Source organism: Emys orbicularis, chromosome 2 (assembly GCF_028017835.1).
Source record: "Emys orbicularis isolate rEmyOrb1 chromosome 2, rEmyOrb1.hap1, whole genome shotgun sequence".
NCBI classification, from domain to species: domain Eukaryota; kingdom Metazoa; phylum Chordata; order Testudines; family Emydidae; genus Emys; species Emys orbicularis.
In genome coordinates this window covers 4,078,320-4,099,327 of record NC_088684.1, presented here as the reverse complement: position 1 = coordinate 4,099,327, position 21,008 = coordinate 4,078,320, and the positions used below count along the sequence as shown (strand labels likewise).

Sequence of the window (21,008 nt, the reverse complement as noted above, 5' to 3'; positions counted from 1 at the left end):
GGAGCTGGACTGCCCTGTAGCTACTGCCCTGCACAGCAAAACCATCATTCAAAAAGGATTAGACAATTCAATAGAAACGCCCAGGCCCTATGAGCGGCCAGGTCTTTGTGCAGGTTAATTCGGGCTTGCGCAGGTGCAGTTTGCTGCTGGACGGGACGATGCAGGCAGGGCAGCTCACCGGCTGGATCGACGCAGGTCATTGAGGAGCAAGTGCAGCTTCTCAGTCACAGCAACCTGCGAACAGGGGGAGACGGGAGGAAACCGGTCAGTGGTTTGATGTAAGATGCCGCTCTTGTTCTCTTATTGTCCCATCACAGGCTGTGAGGGACGGAGCCTTGTATGATTGGGATGAAGGCTCCCGACTTGTCAGAGGCCCCAGACGATGGGCAGAGAAGAAGAACAGAAGGAAAAGGTTGGATATATAAACAGAACGGGCGCCTCTATGGTGGCTCTCATCACAAAGCAATGAACACGCTCTCGCCAGGAAACATTTCATCCCCCAGCGAAATGCAGCCACCTCTGCAGTGGAACGGGAAAGCCATTGAACAGCACATTTAACAGTGCTGTGCAGAAGAAATCCTGCACGAGCTGAAACTGCAAAGCGTGTTTAGGGAGACAGAATGGAGAATGCAGCCAGGATTAACTCCTGCAAAAAGGGCCAGGGGGTCTTTAATGATCACAGGTTGTCAGGACCTCAGTTTTACTTCCCCTCTGAAAGATGCCACCGCAGAGGCACGCCGCCCAGGGGTGCATCATTGAAAGGGGGCAGCACATCGCCCCCTAGTGCTGCAAGAGGGCATTACAGAGAGCACTGACAGGAGAGAACATCTACTCAGCCACTCACGTCGCTCCCTGACGCGTAGCCCTCTCGAGTATTGCATGGACAGCAGGGTCAGAAGGAAGAGCACCACCTGGGGCCCCTGGGTGCTCCTTGGAAGTACTCATCAGTCCTGCCCCTGCAAGGCGTGATCCCAGGTCGAGGTGGAAGAACTCAGCTCAAGAACGCCCTGCCGTTGGCGATGGCCTGTGCACAGCCAGTTGGCTCACGTACCTGGTAAGGCTCCGGGTCCTGGAGTCTCTTGTGCGCAGGGCTGAGCATGCTCAAAGAGGCTTGCGCGTGGCTCTTGATTTCCAGCAGGCTGGGAAGAGCCTGGCAAACCTGCTTGGAAGGGGGGAGGAGGACAGAAGGACAAAGGTTTGTATTAAAAGCAAGAGCTGGGCCTGAGCAGAACAGGGGGTCTGGCTCCAAGATGAGGCTGAGTCTGGGAGAGTTCAGAGCTGGGGTTTGCTTCTCCCCACATCTAAGATTGAATGTTACGACACTGCAATGGCACGATAAGAAGCGGTAAGTGTAAAGCGCCTCGTACACATTAATTCTCAAAGCCCCTCCCCCCCCCAGAAGGTATTATCCCCACTTAGGGGGGAAACTGAGGCACAGCGAAGGGCAGTGACTTGCCCAAGGTCACCCAGCAAGCCAGAGGCAGAGCAGAAGAGAGAACCCAGGACTAAACCTACCAACAGCATAGATGCTGCGGAAAGTGAGTCATGAACAAACCCCCTAAGCTGTGCTACTAATGAGGAAGTCCTAGCTGGGGCATCCCACTGAGCCACTTTTGCCTGGCTGCTATCCTCCCACAAAGGAGAGGTCACCTGCCTTCCCCCAAACATGTGCTGCCTTCCAAACCAGAGCATGGGATCTGCTGTGAAGAAGGCCCTACGCACAGCTCAGTAGGGGCCAGTCAGCTCAGTTTGCCTGCAAGGCTCTCAACAGCCAGAAAACCAATACACACAAGATTCAAACATATTCGCAGTTCCCCAGGGCACCAGATTCCTGATCAGCAGAACCACTTCCCGCTGGGGACAGCCTGGGTGCTGCCAGAGACGCAGCTCACGAGCCAGGAGGAGAGTGGACTGAGCTGTTGTCTTTCCTGCACTCTCCCTTTCATCCAGATGACTCCCAAAGGCCTATTCGGATGTTTACTCTCTGTAGGAACTCTAGAGACAGCTTCCCATCCAAAAGCAGCCACTTCTGGGGTGGAAGGTGGCAGCTGTCTGACTGCGCAAAGCAACACTACCCAACAGCGTAGGACAGGACGCGATTATTACACTCAGTTGAAAATGGAGAGGTGGGGGGTCTAGGTGAAGGTAATGTGAACACCCAGGTTTAACCCCTGGACTCCTGCCATTTGTGCCAAGCGGACAGTACCTTGGTTTTCTCCCCCCTCTGACAGATGATACAGCACCCCTAATATCTTGCTGGGGCAGTACTGATTTGAAGGAAACAGCGCCACCACCCTGCACTACTCTAAGACTTCTCTAGGGGTTTCTCATTCAAGTACTGGCCTAAGAGGCAGCCTGCTTAGCACCGGAGTGTCGATGGGATCACAGCTGGAGGAGTCACGGCGGCAGGGGAGCCAAGAAATCAGCTAGGCCGAGAGGGGAGCCAAGAAATCAGCTAGGCCGAGAGAAAAGCTTGCAACATGGTCAAAGCCGCAGCAGCCCGGCGGCTTGCAAGGAGGGAGGGGCGCATGCCTTTTCTGACCTGTCCATCTTTAAAGTAAGTGCGGTGCAGGATTTCCACGGCCGTGGGAGTCACCCTCCTGGCCTCCTCACTCCTCCCCAGCAGGCGGACAGCCACCTCTTGCCCTGCCCTGGGTGGGGGCTCCTCCTCCAATGCCATGAGATCCATAAAGGCAAGACCTGCCAGGAATCGGAGGCAGACGTTAGCCGCCTGGGTTAGGGGTGGGAGCGCGCTGGGGTTCAGAGCAATGCTGCCCCTCGTCGGGGAGCTGTGCCAGTTTAGATCCAGACCGAGACCGTGGCTTCATCAGCCGGTGCCCACAGTCTGAATGTGAGCCAATCTCCTTGGCAGGCGCATGGCTGAGCCGTGGGGGGGAGAGGTTATAAGCAGGGGATGTTGCAGGATCTCCTCATTCAGGTGTGGGGGGGAAGGGGGCTACATTGCTGCAAAGGTCAATGGTCCCAGCTCTGGGAGGCAGAACACAAGCCGGGAACAGCTTTTCCGGACGAGCCTCTGGGGATCCCACACCTACAGCTGCCCTCAGCCACAGGCTCCGGGAACACCTGGTGCTTTTAGAAACTGAGCAAACAGCAAAGACAGGGGCTGCTCAGCCCAGGGGGCAGGGAGAGAGGAGGGGTTGCTGCTGGGCTGCTGAGAAGCCAGAGGGCTTTACCCTGGCCAGCAGAGTGCTGGGAGAAATCCCAGCGCAGCAGAATTCCCCTAGGGAACGGGAGCCCCAGCCCCAAGGCCAGAGGGAAACACGCAGGCGTCTCGGTTAGATCTGGGCTGCGACAGGGAAACGCTGAGCTTGGGAGCTGGTCCACTTTGGTCGACGTCCCTGGAGGCTGATGTTCTTAGTCCACAGAGCAGGCACAGCCTGGCTAGCAAGGCAGGCTTCCCTGCAGCACGGTACTCTCAGCCCTGAGCAGGGAAGACCCACATCCAGGGGGAAGGGCCAGTCGATCCTGGGCATTCCGCTGGGACTGCCAGCAAGGGGGCTAGTATGATTGATGGGGAGTTTTAAAGAGACCCTTTCATTAGTTGCCAATTCGGTTCCACGTGGTAACGGCCAGACTCAAACCAGGGACCCAAAGCGATGGCCACCTATCCCAGCTCCAATCCTGCCCCCCTAAATCCGGAGCCAGGACTCGGGCGTGCGAGCTGTGTATGTTTAAGACACGGTGTCTCAGGTCTCTGGGGGACCAATCTTTATACAGCCAGGTCTGTATTCCCAGGAAGTTGTTCTCATTTTGCAGGGCGAGCACTGGGTCAATGTCTCACCAGTGGCATCAGAGAGCCTGTACACCACCTTGCTCCCTGGGATGGTCATCTTCTCTTCGTCTTCAGTCAGCTTCAGCTTGGGGCAGCCGTTCACCTTCACCAGCTACAGGAGGAAGGAGCAAAGATGAAAAGCTCCTCAGTGCCTACCGCACAGGAGATCTCACTTGTACGCAGGGCCGTCCCTACCTACGGTGGTGCCCTACACTGCTCCCCCTGCGGGGGGAGAGGGGCACGTTCAAGGGCTGCAGGGCCGTGGGGGCAGGAGCTATGGGGGGCAGCAGCAGGGCAGGGAGGCCCAGGGCAACCGGAGGATTAGTGGGGGGCCTGGTGCCGGCAGCAGGAGTCGGGCCTGCGCCCCCGCACTCACTGATGGCAGCGGGAAGCAGAGCGACCCGACCCCAGCCCGCTCCGCTCCCCCAGCTCCCAGCCCTGTCGCTTGGAGGAAGGGGTCAGGCCCGCCCCCGCACTCACCAGCGGCAGCCCAAGTCCAGTGCAATACAGAAGCAAACAGGATAAAAGGCAAAATGTAAATGAGAATTTATAAATGGTTTCAGCTTTAATCACCTAGTGTTAATGACGGAACAGAGGTGTGTGTGTATATACAGATATATATATACGCCTGATTCTTTTCTCAGTTTACCCTAGCATAACTTCACTGCCTTGGGCATAAACCGGCTATGAATAAACTGAGGCTGGAAATGAAAAGAAAGTTTCTAATCTTCAGAGGAGTGAGGCTTTGGAACAGCCTGCCAACAGGAGTAACGGGGCCAAGAACCTAACTGCTTTTAAGATGGAGATCGATAGATTTGTGAACGGGATTATCTGAGAGGGTTGCCTGTGATAGCAGGGAGCTGGACCCAGTGATCAGGAGGAACCTTTCAGGCCGATGCACTATGGTCTTTACTCTGGATTCAAACCCATGTAAATGAGGAGAATCAGGCCCATGATTTTTAACCTGGCAGTGTCTCTTTAGTCGTGTCAACAGGATATCCACCCAAATAATTCCAGCGAATCACAACACTGAACTCACACAGAGCTTTTCATCCAAACATCTACAGCAGCTGATACTATCACACTTTGCATACAGTGAGCCAATGGCAAAATTAGGAGGAGAGCCCAGCTCTGATGCCCAGTTCCCCTTTCTAAGCTCTGAGCCACGGGGCCTCTCTCCAGTCCCTATTCACGAACGTGGAAGAGGAGTCAAGCTATTTGAGAAAACGGCAACACCCCCCTCGATCACCCAATAAACCCAGACCAGCATCGCAGCCTTAACGGCTAGTATGTCATGGTTGCTAGTTTCGTCAAGAAGCTGCAGGTTGGTGCAATTGCTAGGTTTGCACTGAACTCCGGTGGGTGGGGGTGTGGCGGAAGAGTAACAGAGCTGTGGATGACCTCCTGTTGGACTATCCCAGCGAGGAGGTTACCTTGTAAACACAGCCCAGGGAGGGCTGCAGCGGGCACGTCACCAGATTGGTCCCAATTCCGATCATGTCAATTTCATTCCCCTAGAAGAGAAGACAGATGACAAGGAGTTGGTATTACCCTTATTACTTTTTGGCTGCATCGCGGCAGTGTCTAGCAGCCTCAGTCCTGCCTGGCCCAGGACCCCACTGCGCTAGGTGCTGTACTAACTTGCCCTGAAGAGATTACAACCTCTGCCCCTTGCTAGCACCTTCCCTCTGAGGATCTCGAGTTCTTTACAGACATCAGCCAAGCCCCACAACACCCCTGGGCAGGGGGAGTTCAATACTAAAGGCCACACAATGAGTCAGTGGCAGAGCTGGGAGTCAAACCCAGGAGTCCCAGACCCCCCTGCCCTGCTCTAACCACTGGACAATTCTTTCTCCCTTGTGCTGCATGAAGAGCCTCCCTCCACCAGCTGGCATGGGGCTGGGACACGGCTCACAAAGGTAGCACCCCATAGCGAGAAGCTCCCCGCTGAGGAAAACCCCTTGGATGAAGGGGACAGAACCCCCATCATCTTCCTGCCCAAGTCCTGGACCAGCCACCTCTGCCCTCCCTTCTGTGATCACAGGGTCTCTGGCTGTTCCCCATCTTTGGGAACATGGTCATTGAATAGGAACACGGTATGTCTGGCCCCAGAGGGCTCCCCATTGGATTCCCAGAAGGGCACAGGCAGGAATAGCGGTTCCCATTTGGGAGCAGAGCCTTGGGCCACTAGCCTGGTAGTCGTGGACAGTGGCAAAGCCTGAAGCTCCAGAGGATGGCAGACTCCCACCCCAAAGCCGCTGCTGGCCAATGGGGAATGTCCTGCAATCTACTGATGCCCTGAACCAAGAGGCCTGATTAATCTCTCTTACCTTGCATAGCTACAAGTTCTTCCCTGATGGTGGGGAAGGCCACAGGCTGGTCGCAATCAGGGAGCAGCACATGCCCACCTGGACAGCTCATGGGAACACGCAGATTAAGGGCTTGTTTGCCGGTAGGTAACCAGGTGCCCAAGTGTTTGTCTACCTGCCCTGCTAAGAACCCTCCCGTTCCCCCATGTCTGAAGGCAGCAGATTCAGTCTCTTCGCTCCTCAGGCTTGTCTACACACACAGTTATTCCAGAATAGCTATTCCTGATTAACACCACGTATGGATGCTCTTATTCCAAGCGCCTTATTCCAAATTAGCTTAATCCATTTTTCAAACGGATTAAATTAATTCAGAATAAGAGCAACTACACATGGAGTTAATCAGGAATAGTTAATCCACTTAAATTCACACCTTGCCTTAGTCCAGATTAATTGTCATGTGTAGACAAGCCCCTAGACAGTTTCCCAAACAAGCTGTAGCTTGAAACACCACCTCCAAGAGGCCGGTTAGAACTAGGACCATCTCACCTCCTGCATTAACTCCTCCAGGCTCCTTTCACTGATGTCATTGCTCACAGCAATGGGGATGGTCGCAAACCAGGGAACCTGGAAGCTGGACACAATGGAAGTGAGTCGCTATAAACGGCTGCAGGATTCTTACAAGGGACAGGTGCCCCAGCATTGAGCTTATGGCACAGGTTGGTTGAAGCTTTACTAGATCTGAATCCCGGAGGGTGGATGAGTGTGTGTGTCCCCATCGCGGCTCTCAGCCCAGCCAGAAATCTGGACAGTTTGCTCAGTTTAGAAAAGTGCCCCCCCCCCGCCCTCCCTGCCACCTGGGCACCCTGGAAACTGCCTCAGGGATCTGAGAGTCAAGCTGGGCTCTTTTGGGTTTGTGCAGCATCACCGATCACAAAGAAGCTGCAGGCCAAATTTTGCTTTCAGTGGCATCTGTGCAACCCCATCGTCTCTCATGGGGTTTCACTGAGGGCGGAGAACTTGACTCCGTGACCAGGAATCAGTGAACAATTCTTAGTGAAACATAAGCCATAAGGGAATCCAGCTCCCTTGCTCCTGCAGTGCCATCATCATCAGCCTAATCTTTTATTACTAGGTTTGGTAACATCCAAATCTCCTGGATGCTTTTAAAACGTAAGAGAAAGGCGCTGTCTCTGCCGTGCAGCGTTTATAAACTATGGCTGGGCTGGGCGCGGTAAGGCAGTTAGGGGGTCCAATTCTTGAAAATCCAGCCCAGAAGACAGACAGACAGACCCTCCTTTTGGTTGGGTAAGATCTGACTGCTCATCTGACTCATACACATGGCGAGTAAGGAGGGGCCATCGTCCAGGGTCAGTAACTGCCCCCCCATAGGAGGCCCCCGTGCAAAGTCTAGGTAAAGGACTCTGTGTCCCAGCAGAGGGGTAACAGCGTCTGCTTAGCAGCATGGCACTCACTCGGCACTGCAGGTCCGGAGCACCTGGCGAATCTCCCTCGCCTGCTTGCCGAGGTCTCCGCTGTCCACGCGAATCCCTCCCGTGCGGTATCCCAGCTGGTTCAACGCCAGCGCCACAGCGCAGAAGTTTGGGATGCCACTCCTGCCAACAGCAAGGAGGAGGATGGGTCTGGCTGGCAAAAAGGCCTGGGAACCCCGCCCTCCGTGACACGGAGCGGCAGAGATAGGCCAAGCAGGCTGTGTTCAGGTCAGGGGCAGGAGGCGATTCGAGGTTCCACATCCAGGTCAAGGCAAGGACAAAGAGGAGAGCAGGAGAGAGGGACTCCCCGGGGCGGTCAGTACCAGAGGCTCTGCAGCATCATCAGAGCTGTCCTATCCCCAGCGTGTGGGAATGGAGGACTGCACGCCATGCACAAGAGACGGAACACACGGGAGGGGTCCCAGCTGGGTTCTAAGACATCGTCTCAGAGATCCTGCATTTAACCAGCTGCCCTGGCATTGCTCCCCCCTGCTGGTTTCTTAACCCCACATACACTTTATATATAAGCCCACAGCCCATTTGGACCCAATCTGACCCCGTTCACCATCTCTGCTCCCGCAGTCGATGGGACATCACTTACACCGGTCACCGTGGAATCCAGGTGCCGTGCAACAATCATGAAGCATCGAGCATGCTCGGAAAAGGCCACCGCCGCCCCTCGGCTCCTCACCCCATGATGGAGTAAGTGTCCACCAGCCCTTGGAAGTTGTGGGGGAAGGCGATGGCGTACGACACGAAGGCAGCCAGCTCCCCGTGGTTCACCCTGTCGTGGGGGACCCGCAGCGTCTGGCACACTCGCCTCAGCCACGACTCAGCAAGGGGCAGGAAATCCACCGGCTCATCTCCGTCCAGGGGCTTCAGGGTCTGCATGGGAAACAGCACCTCCATGGAACCAATCGCATCATCTACAATGGCCGCTTTCAGTAGGGCCTGTAAAAACACATCTCGAGATTCCTCAGCCCCCTGCTGGCTCTGAAGCAGCAGCTCAGTAGAGATAATTCCTAAATGCAGGCAATAATGATGCACAAAGGCCATTCAGCTATGTCCAAGTGACCAAACTGAGGGGGCTGATGGCCGCTGCCAGGAGCCCAGGGGGTGTTCCTGAGCTGCGTGAAGCTAGCAAGACTGTGACCACTGTTGGTTTTTCAATCCACAGGTGGTGCCCCAGGAACACTACAAATCCCAGCATGCAATGCTCCGAGGAGGCAGCGGAATGGTGCTCTGCAAGGGTCTAGTGTGCTCCGATGACGTGCCCATCACCCGAGCATCGATAGCGGTGCATTCCCATAGCACACGTCAGGGTAGCATCTAGGCACTAACACCACGGTTAGGCGGACAACTACGGGGAGCAGGATGGAACCATCCGGGTGGGGAGAACTGAAGCTGAATAGCTCCTAAGAGAAGGGGTGAGAGCCCCAGACTACAGCACAGGCCTCCGCCCCCTCTCATCGCCATGCGAAGTTATTAAACGAATCCATTCTCACCATCCCCCCATTCTCCCCCCCCCCCCCCCCCGGCAGGGACACGAACCCGGGGCTGCACCTCCGCCAGCGACGTGAAGGACATGATGTAGGAATGGGCCACGGTTCCCCGCACCGGAACCCCATACAGCTTCCCTGCCAGCACGTTGCTGGTCCAATCGAAGCCTGGAACGGAGAGATCGGGGGCACGTGGGTGAGGGGAACGCACACCGAACAGGAGCAAAGGGGACAGGGAATGCCCTGCTGCAAGGAGCTGGCACGCCGACCTGGCTCCTGGGCTAAGCTCACCCCCTATGTAGGAGTACTTGGATGCAGAAAGGCCCCCATCCGGGCCCTGGGCACGTCGCAGCCCCAACTCCATCAGCTTCTTGTCTGGGCCAGCGAGCATGCGGAACCGGGCAGCATTAGTGGCCACAAGGCTGGAAAAGGAAAAACCCAAATATTCCCTGAACGCCGACCCCGGCTGGACACCAAGCAAGGCCCAGGAAGGGTCAGGCCCCACGCCCATGAGCTCCCTGCTGACAGGGGTAGATGACACAGGGACACATGCTGGGAGGCTCAGAGGGCGGATCAGTTTGACCAGACCATGTGGGAGCCAGAGGCCCTTGACTGGAGCTGCGGACGGATCAGGTTGGAGGATCTGAGTTACAGGGGGAGTAATGTGGAGCCAAGCACCAGGCAGCCCACCTGGGGGTCAGGACGAGGAGGGTGCGGTGGGGGAGAGGGACACGGCTCCAGTTGTCAGGGGCGGGGAGGGCGAGATGGATGAGGAGACCCGAGGGGACACGTGGGAGACTTTGGAGCACCACAGCCAATGGGAGCGGGAAGAGCAGAGACGCAGCCGGGGATCAGCGCACAGACACCTGCGCTGCCCTTGTGGGGGGCGGGAAATGTTCACAAGTGGCTGGAACCCTTCATCTAACACCCAGCAGACCCACCCAGCATGTGCCGCCCCAGGCCCTACAGCCCCCAGTGCCCCCTACCCAGCACATGCCACCCCGGGGGCCCCTACAGCCCCACCCAGCACATGCCACTCCCAAGAGACCCCCACCGAGTGCATCGCCCCAGTGCCCAGGGGACCCTACAGCCCCACCCAGCACATGCCACTCCGGGGGCCCCACAGCCCCACCCAGCATGTGCCGCTCCCAAGGGACCCCCACCAAGTGCATCACCCCAGTGCCCAGGGGACCCTACAGCCCCACCCAGCACGTGCCGCTCCCAAGGGACCCCCACCGAGTGCATCGCCCCAGTGCCCAGGGGACCCTACAGCCCCACCCAGCACGTGCCGCCCCCAAGGGACCCCCACCAAGTGCATCGCCCCAGTGCCCGGGGGCCCCTACAGACCCACCCAGCGCGTGCCGCTCCCAAGGGACCCCCACCAAGTGCATCGCCCCAGTGCCCAGGGGACCCTACAGACCCACCCAGCGCGTGCCGTCCCCAAGGGACCCCCACCGAGTGCATCGCCCCAGTGCCCGGGGGCCCCTACAGACCCACCCAGCGCGTGCCGTCCCCAAGGGACCCCCACCGAGTGCATCGCCCCAGTGCCCAGGGGACCCTACAGCCCCACCCAGCACATGCCGCCCTGGGAGCCCCTACAGCCCCACCCAGCGCGTGCCGTCCCCAAGGGACCCCCACCGAGTGCATCGCCCCAGTGCCCGGGGGCCCCTACAGCCCCACCCAGCACATGCCGCCCTGGGAGCCCCTACAGCCCCACCCAGCACGTGCCGCTCCCAAGGGACCCCCACTGAGTGCATCACCCCAGTGCCCAGGGGACCCTACAGCCCCACCCAGCACATGCTGCCCCAGGGCCCTACAGCCCCCAGTGCCCCCCACCCAGCACGTGCCGCCCTGGGGGCCTCTACAGCCGCACCCAGCGCGTGCTGCTCCAGGGGCTCCTGCAGCCCCAGGGGCTCCTGCAGCTCCACCCAGCACATGCCGCCCCCAAGGGACCCTACAGCCCCCACTGCATTGCCCCAGTGCCCAGGGGACCCTACAGCCCCCACCCAGTGTGTGTCGCAGCAGGGCCCTGGGGACCCTCCAACAAACCAGCAGGTGCCGCCCTGGGGAGGCTACCCCCACAAAGCTGTGTGTCCCGGAACCTCTCACCTGGCGTAGTTGACCAGACACAGCAGCGTGGTCTCCAGGAGCTGCACCACCAGCAGCGGCCCCTTCACTTGCAATAGCGGAACCTGCAGGGGAAGAGCCATGGGAAAAGCGGGGTTCGCCCCAGCTCATCTCTCTTCCTCACCCCACCCCCGCTCCCTGGCCCGGTGCCTCAAAGCCGCACCCAGCCCCCACATCTGGCCGACGCTCTCGCGGGACTCGCAGCCACGTCCTCGCCATGCCGGCAAAGCCGCCGGAGCGATGCGCCGCAAGCAGCGCGTCACTGGGTTCCAAGCAACGGGCCCCATCCCGGGCTAGGACTGGGCCATGTCACACACCCGGGCTCTGTGGCTGCCCCGCTTCTCTAGCGCAGCTGACTCCATCACCATCCTCAGTCAGCCTGGCGCAGAACCTGACCCACATCTTCGCCTCCTCCCTTATCCCTCCCCTCCGTGCCTTCAATGTCTCCCGCCTTTCCCCTCTACTCTCCCACCTCAATTGCCGCGGCCTCCCGGACGCCCACCCCGGCCCTTGCTGGCCCACACAAGCCCCCGTGGCTGCAATCGCCTTGGAATTTCTCTAGCATTTCTCCTGCAGGGGCTTTCAGTTTTCAGCTGTAGTGCTGCGTGCGATACAGGACCCTTAGCTGGAGATACCAGCTCTTTTGCCTGTCAATCAGAAAGCCCTTTACAAAGGAGGTCAGTGAATTCTTAGACGTTACTCCAGCTGGGCTTCTAAGACCTCAGGAGCCTTGGGGTCTCCTCTCTACCAGATGGAGTCCCAGTACAAGGGGGAACATCTGGCTGGATTCAAAGGAAGGGGCCCCCCACTTATTAAGTCTTGTTTTACTCAGTTCTCCCTAGAACTGATCGCACAAGCCGGAATCCCGGGCTCTCCAGGAACGGGTGGACATCCTCAAATGGTCTGCAGAGATGCCTTTCTGTGACCTGGGGTAACTCTGTCTCTCACGAACGTTCAGTCCTCAGCTCCTGCCGAACAAAGTCTGGAGACCTTTAACTACCAGGCTCCCACCTTGAATATTCCTGTGTAGCTATATATGGGCTAGTCCATCAATCATTCTGTATTTCCCTTCTCTTTCTGTAGCTCCTCCTTCTAGGGACTTTTCTCTGACTATTTTCAGAAGCCAGAAGCCTCCATCCTCTCCAGACTAGCGCCTTCCTTTCCTACAGAGCAGATAAGAGTCTTTTAATAAGACTCTGGTATTTGGAGGGAAATGGCCTTGCTTTATTTACCCAAGAACACTCCACTCAGTGCACGCCTTAGTTTGCAGGACAAATTCATCCTTCTGGTCTTGAAGAAACCAGTGTGAACTAAACCCAAAGTCAAGCCGGTTTCAGCTAACGCAGCCAGAATCTGATTGAACTCTCATTGCACCAGCTCTCACTCTTTTCCACTGGTGCGATGCACACGTGCCTACAGACTGAGACATTCAAACAGCGGCTGCATCCACACCCCGCCCACTGCAGAGGAAACTGCAAGTCCAGCACAAAGGGGCAGGACAGTCTAGTAGGAGAATCACAGGATTTGGAGTCAGGACTCCTGGGTTCTGTTCTCAGCTCTGAGCCCTGGGTGAACAATCAAACTTACAGGTGAGAGATGGGAATGGAAGAGAAGCCAGGCGAAATGCATTGGTTGAGCCACCCACATTATATAACAATAGTAACCAGCCTGTATATCGCACCTTTTACCAATAGATCTTAAAGTGCTTTACAAAGGATGTCAGTATCATTATCCCCATTGCACAGATGGGGATACTGAGGCACGGAGGGCTCACGAGACTTGCCCAGGCAGGCCAGTGGCAGAGCCAGGAATAGAATCCAGATCTCTCCAATTTCAGTCCAATGCTCTATCCACTAGGCCACCCTGACTCAGGAATGATTCACAGAGACTGCCTGAGAGTTCTCAGCCTGCTTTACACCGAATTGCGCGGCTGCTATGACTAATGCCCACCGTGGCGAAGACGATGGAGCCCTCCGGCACAGAGGAGACGGTGACTTCGGAGGCGTCCACGGTGCGCAGGTAATCGAAGAAAGCCTTCTCCATAGTGCTGGGCAGGACCGACTGCAGGTACTCGATTTCTGGAAAGCAGCCAGAGATCGCTGTTCACAGAGGAGCACCCTCGTGCCCTGGGAGAGGTGTCCCGGCGGCAGGCGGGGCTGTGGGTTTAGATGATGTCACTACCAAGGTCTCCCTGAGGGCAGGCAGGGAATTTTTTCCCAACCCCCATGTTGTTCACTAGCCCTCTACGGTCCCATCTGCCCTGCGAGAACCACCCCACTGCAGCTCCACTGTGCTCTCACCTGGGTAGCCACAGTCCCGAGTCCAGCTGCCTCCCCGTTGTGCTGGGCTGAGGCATGACTGGAGAGGAGAGGTCACACCGCCAGTCCCAGGTCCACAGAGAAGACCAAGCACCACACCGGAGCAGATGGGTCCGAGCAGCTGGTCAGAGCGCAGCCAAGACGGCACCGTGCTGGCAGTGACTGTGCTCAGACCTGGCTGTGGGCAGGGAAATTCTGATCCCAAAGCAGGGCCTCGGTGAGAAGACCATGCGGCGGGAGGATGGACATAATGCCCAGTGATGGCTGAGGCAGAGCAACGGCCAGAGCAGGGCTCCAGCTAGCTCATTAGCTCGTCTCCAACAGCAGCCAGCACCAGCTGCTTCGGTGGAAAGTATAAACCACCCCACAACGGTTGCGTCTGACCGGAGATGACCCTTAGAACATAAGAACGGCCATATAGGGTCCGAGCAAAGGTCCATCAAGCCCAGTATCCTGTCTGCCGACAGTGGCCAATGGCAGGTGCCCCAAAGGGAACGAGCAGACAGGTTATCATCAAGTGATCCATGCCCTGTTGCCCATTCCCAGCTTCTGGCAAACAGAGGCTAGGGACACGAATCCTGCCCATCCTGGCTAATAGCCATTGATGGACCTATCCTCCATGAATCTATCTAGCTCCCTTTTGAACACCGTTAGAGTATTGGCCTTCACAACACCCTCTGGCAAGGAGCTCCAGAGATTGACAGTGCGTTGCGTGAAAAAATACTTTCCTGTATTTGTTTTAAATCTGCTATTAATTTCATTTGGTGGCCCCTTGTTCTTGTATTACGAGAAGGAGTAAATAATGCTTCCTTATTTACTTTCTCCACACCACTCATGATTTTATAGACCTCTATCATATCCCCCCTTAGTCGCCCTCTTTTCCAAGCTGAAAAGTCCCAATCTTATTAATCTCTCCTCATACGGAAGCCATTCCATACCCCTAATCATTTTTGTTGCCCTTTTCTGAACCTTTTCCAATTCCAATATATCTTTTTTGAGATGGGGCGCCACATCTGCACGCAGTATTCAAGGTGTGGGCGTACCATGGATTTATATAGAGGCAGTATGATCTTTTCTGTCTTATTATCTATCCCTTACTTGATGATTCCCAACATTCCGTTTGCTTTTTTGACTGCTGCTGCACATTGAGTGGATGATTTCAGAGAACTATCCACAAGGACTCCAAGATCTCTTTCTTGAGTGGTAACAGCTAATTTAGATCCCATCATTGTATATGTATAGTTGGGATTATATTTTCCAATGTGCATTACTTTGCATTTCTCAACATTAAATTTCATCTGCCATTTTGTTGCCCAGTCACCCAGTTTTGTGAGATCCTTTTGTAGCTCTTCGCAGTCTGCCTGGGACTTAACTATCTTGAGTAGTTTTGTATCTGCAAATTTTGCCACCACACTGTTTACCCCTTTTTCCAGATCATTTATGAATATGTTGGATAGGACTGGGCCCAGTACAGACCCCCTGGGGGACACCCTATTTACCTCTCTCCATTCTGAAAACGGACCATTTATTCCTACCCTTTGTTTCCTATCTTTTAACCAGTTATCAATCCATGAGAGGACCTTCCCTCTTATCCCATGACTGCTTACTTTGCTTAAGAGCCTTTGGTGAGGGACCTTGTCAAAGGTTTTCTGAAAATCTAAATACACTATATCCACTGGATCTCCTTTGTCCGCATGCTTGTTGACCCCCTCAAAGAATTCTAGTAGATTGGTGAGGCATGATTTCCCTTTAAAAAAAAACATGTTGACTATTTCCCAACAAATTATGTTCATCAATGTGTCTGACAATTTTGTTCTTTATGATAGTTTCAACCAATTTGCCCGGTACTGAAGTGAGGCTTACTGGACTGTAGTTGCCAGGGTCACCTCTGGAGCCCTTTTTAAAAAATGGCGTCACATTAGCTATCCTCCAGTCATTTGGTACAGAAGCTGATTTAAATGATAAGTTACAGATGACAGTTAGTAGTCCTGCAATTTCACATTTGAGTTCCTTCAGCACTCTTCGGTGAATACCATCAGGTCCTGGAGACTTATTACTGTTTAACATAAGAACATAAGAATGGCCATACTGGGTCAGACCAAAGGTCCATCCAGCCCAGTATCCTGTCTGCTGACGGTGACCAATGCCAAGTGCCCCAAGAAGGAGTGAACCTAACAGGTAATGATCAAGTGATCTCTCTCCTGCCATCCATCTCCATTCTCTGACAAACAGAGGCTAGGGACACCATTCCTTACCCATCCTGGCTAACAGCCATTAATGGACTTAACCACCATGAATTTATCTAGTTCTCTTTCAAACCCTGTTATAGTCCTAGCCTTCATAACCTCCTCAGGCAAGGAGTTCCACAGGTTGACTGTGCGCTGTGTGAAGAAGAACTTCCTTTTATTTGTTTTAAACCCGCTGCCCATTAATTTAATTTGGTGGCCCCTAGTTCTTATATTATGGGAACAAGTAAATAACTTTTCCTTATTCACTTTCTCCATACCACTCATGATTTTATATACTTCTATCATATCCCCCCTTAGTCTCTTTTCCAAGCTGAAAAGTCCTAGCCCCTTTAATCTCTTCTTATATGGGACCCGTTCCAAACCCCTAATCATTTTAGTTACCCTTCTCTGAACCTTTTCTAATGTCAGTATATATATATATATTGAGATGAGGAGACCACATCTGTACGCAGTATTAAAGATGTGGGCGTACCATGGATTTATATAAGGGCAATAAGATATTCTCTGTCTTATTCTCTATTCCTTTTTTAATGATTCCTTACATCCTGTTTGCTTTTTTGACTGCCACTGCACACTGCGTGGACGTCTTCGGAGAACTATCCACGATGACTCCAAGATTTCTTTCCTGATTAGTTGTAGCTAAATTAGCCCCCATCATATTGTATGTATAGTTGGGGTTATTTTTTCCAATGTGCATTACTTTACATTTATCCACACTGAATTTCATCTGCCATTTTGTTGCCCAATCATTTAGTTTTGTGAGATCTAGTTTATCAATTTGTTTAAAAACCTCCTCTAATGACACCTCAATTTGGAACAGTTCCTCAGATCTGTCGCCCAAAAAGAATGGTTCAGGTTTGGGAATCTCCCTCACATCCTCAACAGTGAAGACCGATGCACAGAATTCATTTAGTTTCTCCGCAATGACCTTATCGTCTTTGAGTGCTCCTTTAGCATCTCGATCGTCCAGTGGCCCCACTGGTTGGTTAGCAGGGTTCCTGCTTCTGATGTATTTAAAAAACATTTTGCTATTACTTTTGGAGTCTTTGGCTAGCTGTTCTTCAAATTCTTTTTTGGCTTTCCTAATTATATTTTTACACTTCATTTGCCAGAGTTTGTGCTCTTTTCTATTTTCCTCATTAGGATTTATCTTCCACTTTTTAAAGGATGCCTTTTTGCCTCTCACTGCTTCTTTTACTTTGTTTAGCCACGGTGGCTCTTTTTTGGTTCTCTTACTGTGTTTCTTAAATTGGGGTATGCATTTAAGTTGAGCCTCTATTATGGTGTCTTTCAAAAAATTCCATGCAGCTTGCAGGGATTTTACTTTTGGCGCTGAACCTTTTAATTTCTGTTTCACTAACCTCCTCATTTTTGTGTAGTTCCCCTTTCTGAAATGAAATGCTACAGTGTTGGGCTGCTGAGGTGTTTTCCCTGCCACAGGGATGTTAAATTTAATTATATTACGGTCACTATTACCAAGCAGTCCAGCAATATTCACCTCTTGGACCTGATCCTGTGCTCCACTTAGGACTAAATCAAAAATTGCCTCTCCCCTTGTGGGTTCCAGGACTAGCTGCTCCAAGAAGCAGTTATTTAAGGTGTCAAGAAACTTTATCTCAGCATCCCTTCCTGAGGTGACATGTACCCAGTCAATATGGGGATAGATGAAATCCCCCATTATTATTATTATTATTATTGAGTTTTTTATTTTTATAGCCTCTCTAATCTCCCTGAGCATTTCAGAGTCACTATCACCATCCTGGTCAGGTGGTCTGTAATACAGACCTACTGCAATATTCTTATTTTTCAAGCATGGAATTACTATCCATAGAGATTCTATAGTACAATTTAGTTCATTTAAGATTATTACTTCATTTGATTCTACGCTTTCTTTCACATATAGTGCCATCCTCCCACCAGCACGACCTGTTCTGTCTTTCCAGTATATTTTGTACCCTGGTATTAATGTGTCCCATTGATTATCCTCATTCCATCAGGTTTCTGTGATGCCTATTATATCAATATCCTCATTTAATATGAGGCACTCTAGTTCACCCATCTTATTATTTAGACATCTAGCATTGGTATATAAGCACTTTAAAAACTCGTCATTTTTTGGCTGTCCCCTTACATAGGGTCATCTATACCCCAAACGAGAGACACTCGGGTTTAACTGTAATCAGCTTTATCTGCCAACTGAAAGCGCTCAGGAGCCAGGGAGCTTTTTATGCAGGAGAACAAACACTTTGCATCTCTGTAGCCACTTCCCTCCCAGGATCTCTAACTGCTCTACAACCACCCTGGAAGGCAGGAGAGAATCCTGGGGAAACTGAGGCACAGGGCAGGGACATGACTTGACCAGGATAACTCAGGGGATCAGTGGCAGAGCCAAGAGTAGCACCCAGAGCTCTCGACTCCCCATCCTGTGCTCTAACCACTAAGCCACCCTCCCTCTGAACCAAGGACCTCATGATGCCAGTTGGCAGAGGGCACAGGGGTAGATAAGAGTTACAGCGATTCTCTTGGTCTGGTGTTTACACCTTAGTTCACCAAAGAGCGTCAGGTAAGATCTCTACTGAAAGCCTGTGTCTCACACTAGTCATCACAATCCTTGCCAGAAGAGGCTTGAAATGACCCCGAATGACGTTTTGTTTTCATACACAAGTAGTGTTTTCCTAACTCTGCAGTGCAGAACATATGGTGATTTGGATTGGACAGCGGGCGGGAGAGATCCATTAGGAGAAGGTTTGGGTAAAGGTTTCCCAAGCACAAAAGGAAATAAATCAGCTGTTTATTTGTGAAGTCCCTTGATTTGGGGCAGCTGATGACGGAGACGAAGCCACACAGGAGAGACAAAGCTGACGAGCTGGGGTAATAGTTAACAAGTGATAACCCAAGTCACAGAAAGACAGAGTTGTGATTACTGCTACTGACTGGCTATTAATTGAGCAAACACTGGCCTCACTGAAGTCCAGGGGAGATTTGCTATCAGCCTGGAAGGAAGCCAAGATTTCATCCCCTCCCCTCCTCATTCCCCTGTTTGCCTTATCCCCCATGATGCCCTGTTTTTATAGAAACAGACTGTCACTTGCTACATGTTCATGAGGTGTTCTTTGCAATGAAGTCCTGTCCTGGAGCTTCTGTGATAAATAATAATAATGGCATAGCTTAGAGACAGAGGGAGCAGGCAAAGAAAGAAATCTGGGCTGTGAGGAGTTAGAGAAAGAGTGAATACTGAGATCTGGTCTACACAGGTTGGTGCTCAGGGGTGGGAAAAGTCCATGCTCCAGGTTTGCTGCTTCTGTCGACCTTGCTCCGTTCACTCGGGAAGGTGGAGTTCTTACACTGACGGAAAAACACCTTCTATTGCTGCAGTCATAGAACATCAGGGTTGGAAGGGACCTCAGGAGGTCATCTAGTCCAACCCCCTGCTCAAAGCAGGACCAATCCCCAACTAAATCATCCCAGCCAGGGCTTTGTCAAGCCGGGCCTTAAAAACCTCTAAGGAAGGAGATTCCACCACCTCCCTAGGTAACGCATTCCAGTGCTTCACCACCCTCCTAGTGAAATAGTGTTTCCTAATATCCAACCTAGACCTCCCCCACTGCAACTTGAGACCATTGCTCCTTGTTCTGCCATCTGCCACCACTGAGAACAGCCCAGCTCCATCCTCTTTGGAACCCCCTTTCTGTCTGCACTATGGGATTATGCCAGCATAGCGACGCACCATATCTCTGCTACAGTGCAGACCTGGCCTCCGAGTCAGGGAAGAGGCAGTTTACAGGGTGGGCAGCGTAGGAAGGTGGCACTGACACATCACAGGGAGGAGTGACCTTATAACAACCTAGAAACCTAGACAGAGGGCCCCATGCTCCCCCACTCCCTAGGCAAGCAACACTCGGAGACATGGTACAGTGTCTCTAGTAATGCCCTCCTCCCGGTAGGGACCCTGCCTGGGGCAGGTGAGGGGAATGCAAGGGTTGTGACCTCGATTTGTGCCACACAGGTGGAAGCCCAGGGAGTTTGTAGCCCACCCCCCACATGAGGCAAAACCTGTCCCGGCCATTTCCCCAGCACCAATCCCCCGGCACTGACGTCCAGCTCCTAACACTTCCCTAAGCCACCCACCCCCCGCCTGCCCCACCCAACACCCACCTGCCCTCAATGCTTCCCTGCCCCACCCACCCCCTGCCTGCCCCTAACACTTCCCTGCCCAACCCATCCCCTGCCTGCCCCAATGCCCCATGGCCCTGCCCCTTTTGCTCATTGGCACTGACCCCAACCTTGCCTGCCACCTGCCTCTGCCCCTACAACTCTCAGGCACTGATGTCCAGCCCCTAACACTTCCTTGCACTAACACCCCCTCCTCCACCTGCCCCGAATGCTCCCTGGCACTGCCTGCTATCCAGCCCTGCCCCTACTCAGAGGTGGTGCTAGCCCACTGGGGGCCCTAAGCAGGAATAATTTTGTGGGGGCCCCCCCGGGGAACCCCCTCACACAACACACACTAAAAAAGCAAATAAAGTGCTGCCTTGAGCTGCTCAGGACCCTATGTCTTAGTCTGTTTATGCCTAGCGCCAGCTCTGTCCCTACTGCTCCCTGGCATTGACCCCTCCCCTGCCTGCTCCCAGGACTCCCTGTCACTGCCCCCAGTGCCCCCTCACCCGCTCCCTGGCACTGCTGCCAATGATCCCTGACAGTACCCCCCCCCCCCACGCCCTGGCACTCCCCCTCCTTGGCACTGTCCCCACCCCGCCTGCCCCCCATGCTCTCTGGCATGGCCCCATATCCTGCCTGCCTCCCTCCCACGCTCCCTAGCACTGTCCCCACCCTGCCTGACCCCCCCACCCCGTTCCCTTGCACGGCCCCATACGCTGCCTGCCCCCTCTCCCTGGCCCTACCTGGCTCGCGGAGGCGGAAGGCCCGCAGGAAGGCCAGGCACTCGCCCAGCCCCGCGCTCAGGGCGAAGCCCCCCCGGAAGGGGCAGCGGCGGAAGAAGAGCTCGAACTCGGCCGGCTCCCGCTGCCGCCCGGCCCGCCAGTAGCCATAGGCCATGGTGAACTGGTAGAGGTCGGTGAGCAGCGCCAGCGAGTCCCGCCGCCCCGGCTCCATCCCGGCCCGGCCCGGCCCCAGCCCCCTGGGAGCCTCGCACGTGCGGGGCGGGCGCCAGCTGTAGCGTCACGTGGGGGCAGAGGGGCGCTGCAGCCAATGGGAACCCCCTCC

The 21,008-nt window shown here is 54.1% G+C and overlaps 1 protein-coding gene across 1 annotated transcript; it reads right to left on the bottom strand.

The window, feature by feature from the left end:
- Positions 1-174: 174 nt before the first annotated feature.
- NAPRT (nicotinate phosphoribosyltransferase) lies at positions 175-20,897 on the bottom strand. Its single transcript, XM_065399268.1, has 13 exons — positions 20,687-20,897; positions 13,169-13,296; positions 11,201-11,283; positions 9,383-9,513; positions 9,144-9,259; positions 8,284-8,477; positions 7,575-7,715; positions 6,649-6,733; positions 5,227-5,307; positions 3,803-3,905; positions 2,543-2,700; positions 1,052-1,159; positions 175-234 (listed from the first exon to the last, which is right to left on the bottom strand). The coding sequence occupies exons 1-13, from the start codon at positions 20,895-20,897 to the stop codon at positions 175-177; spliced, it is 1,599 nt and encodes a 532-aa protein (XP_065255340.1).
- Positions 20,898-21,008: the final 111 nt, after the last annotated feature.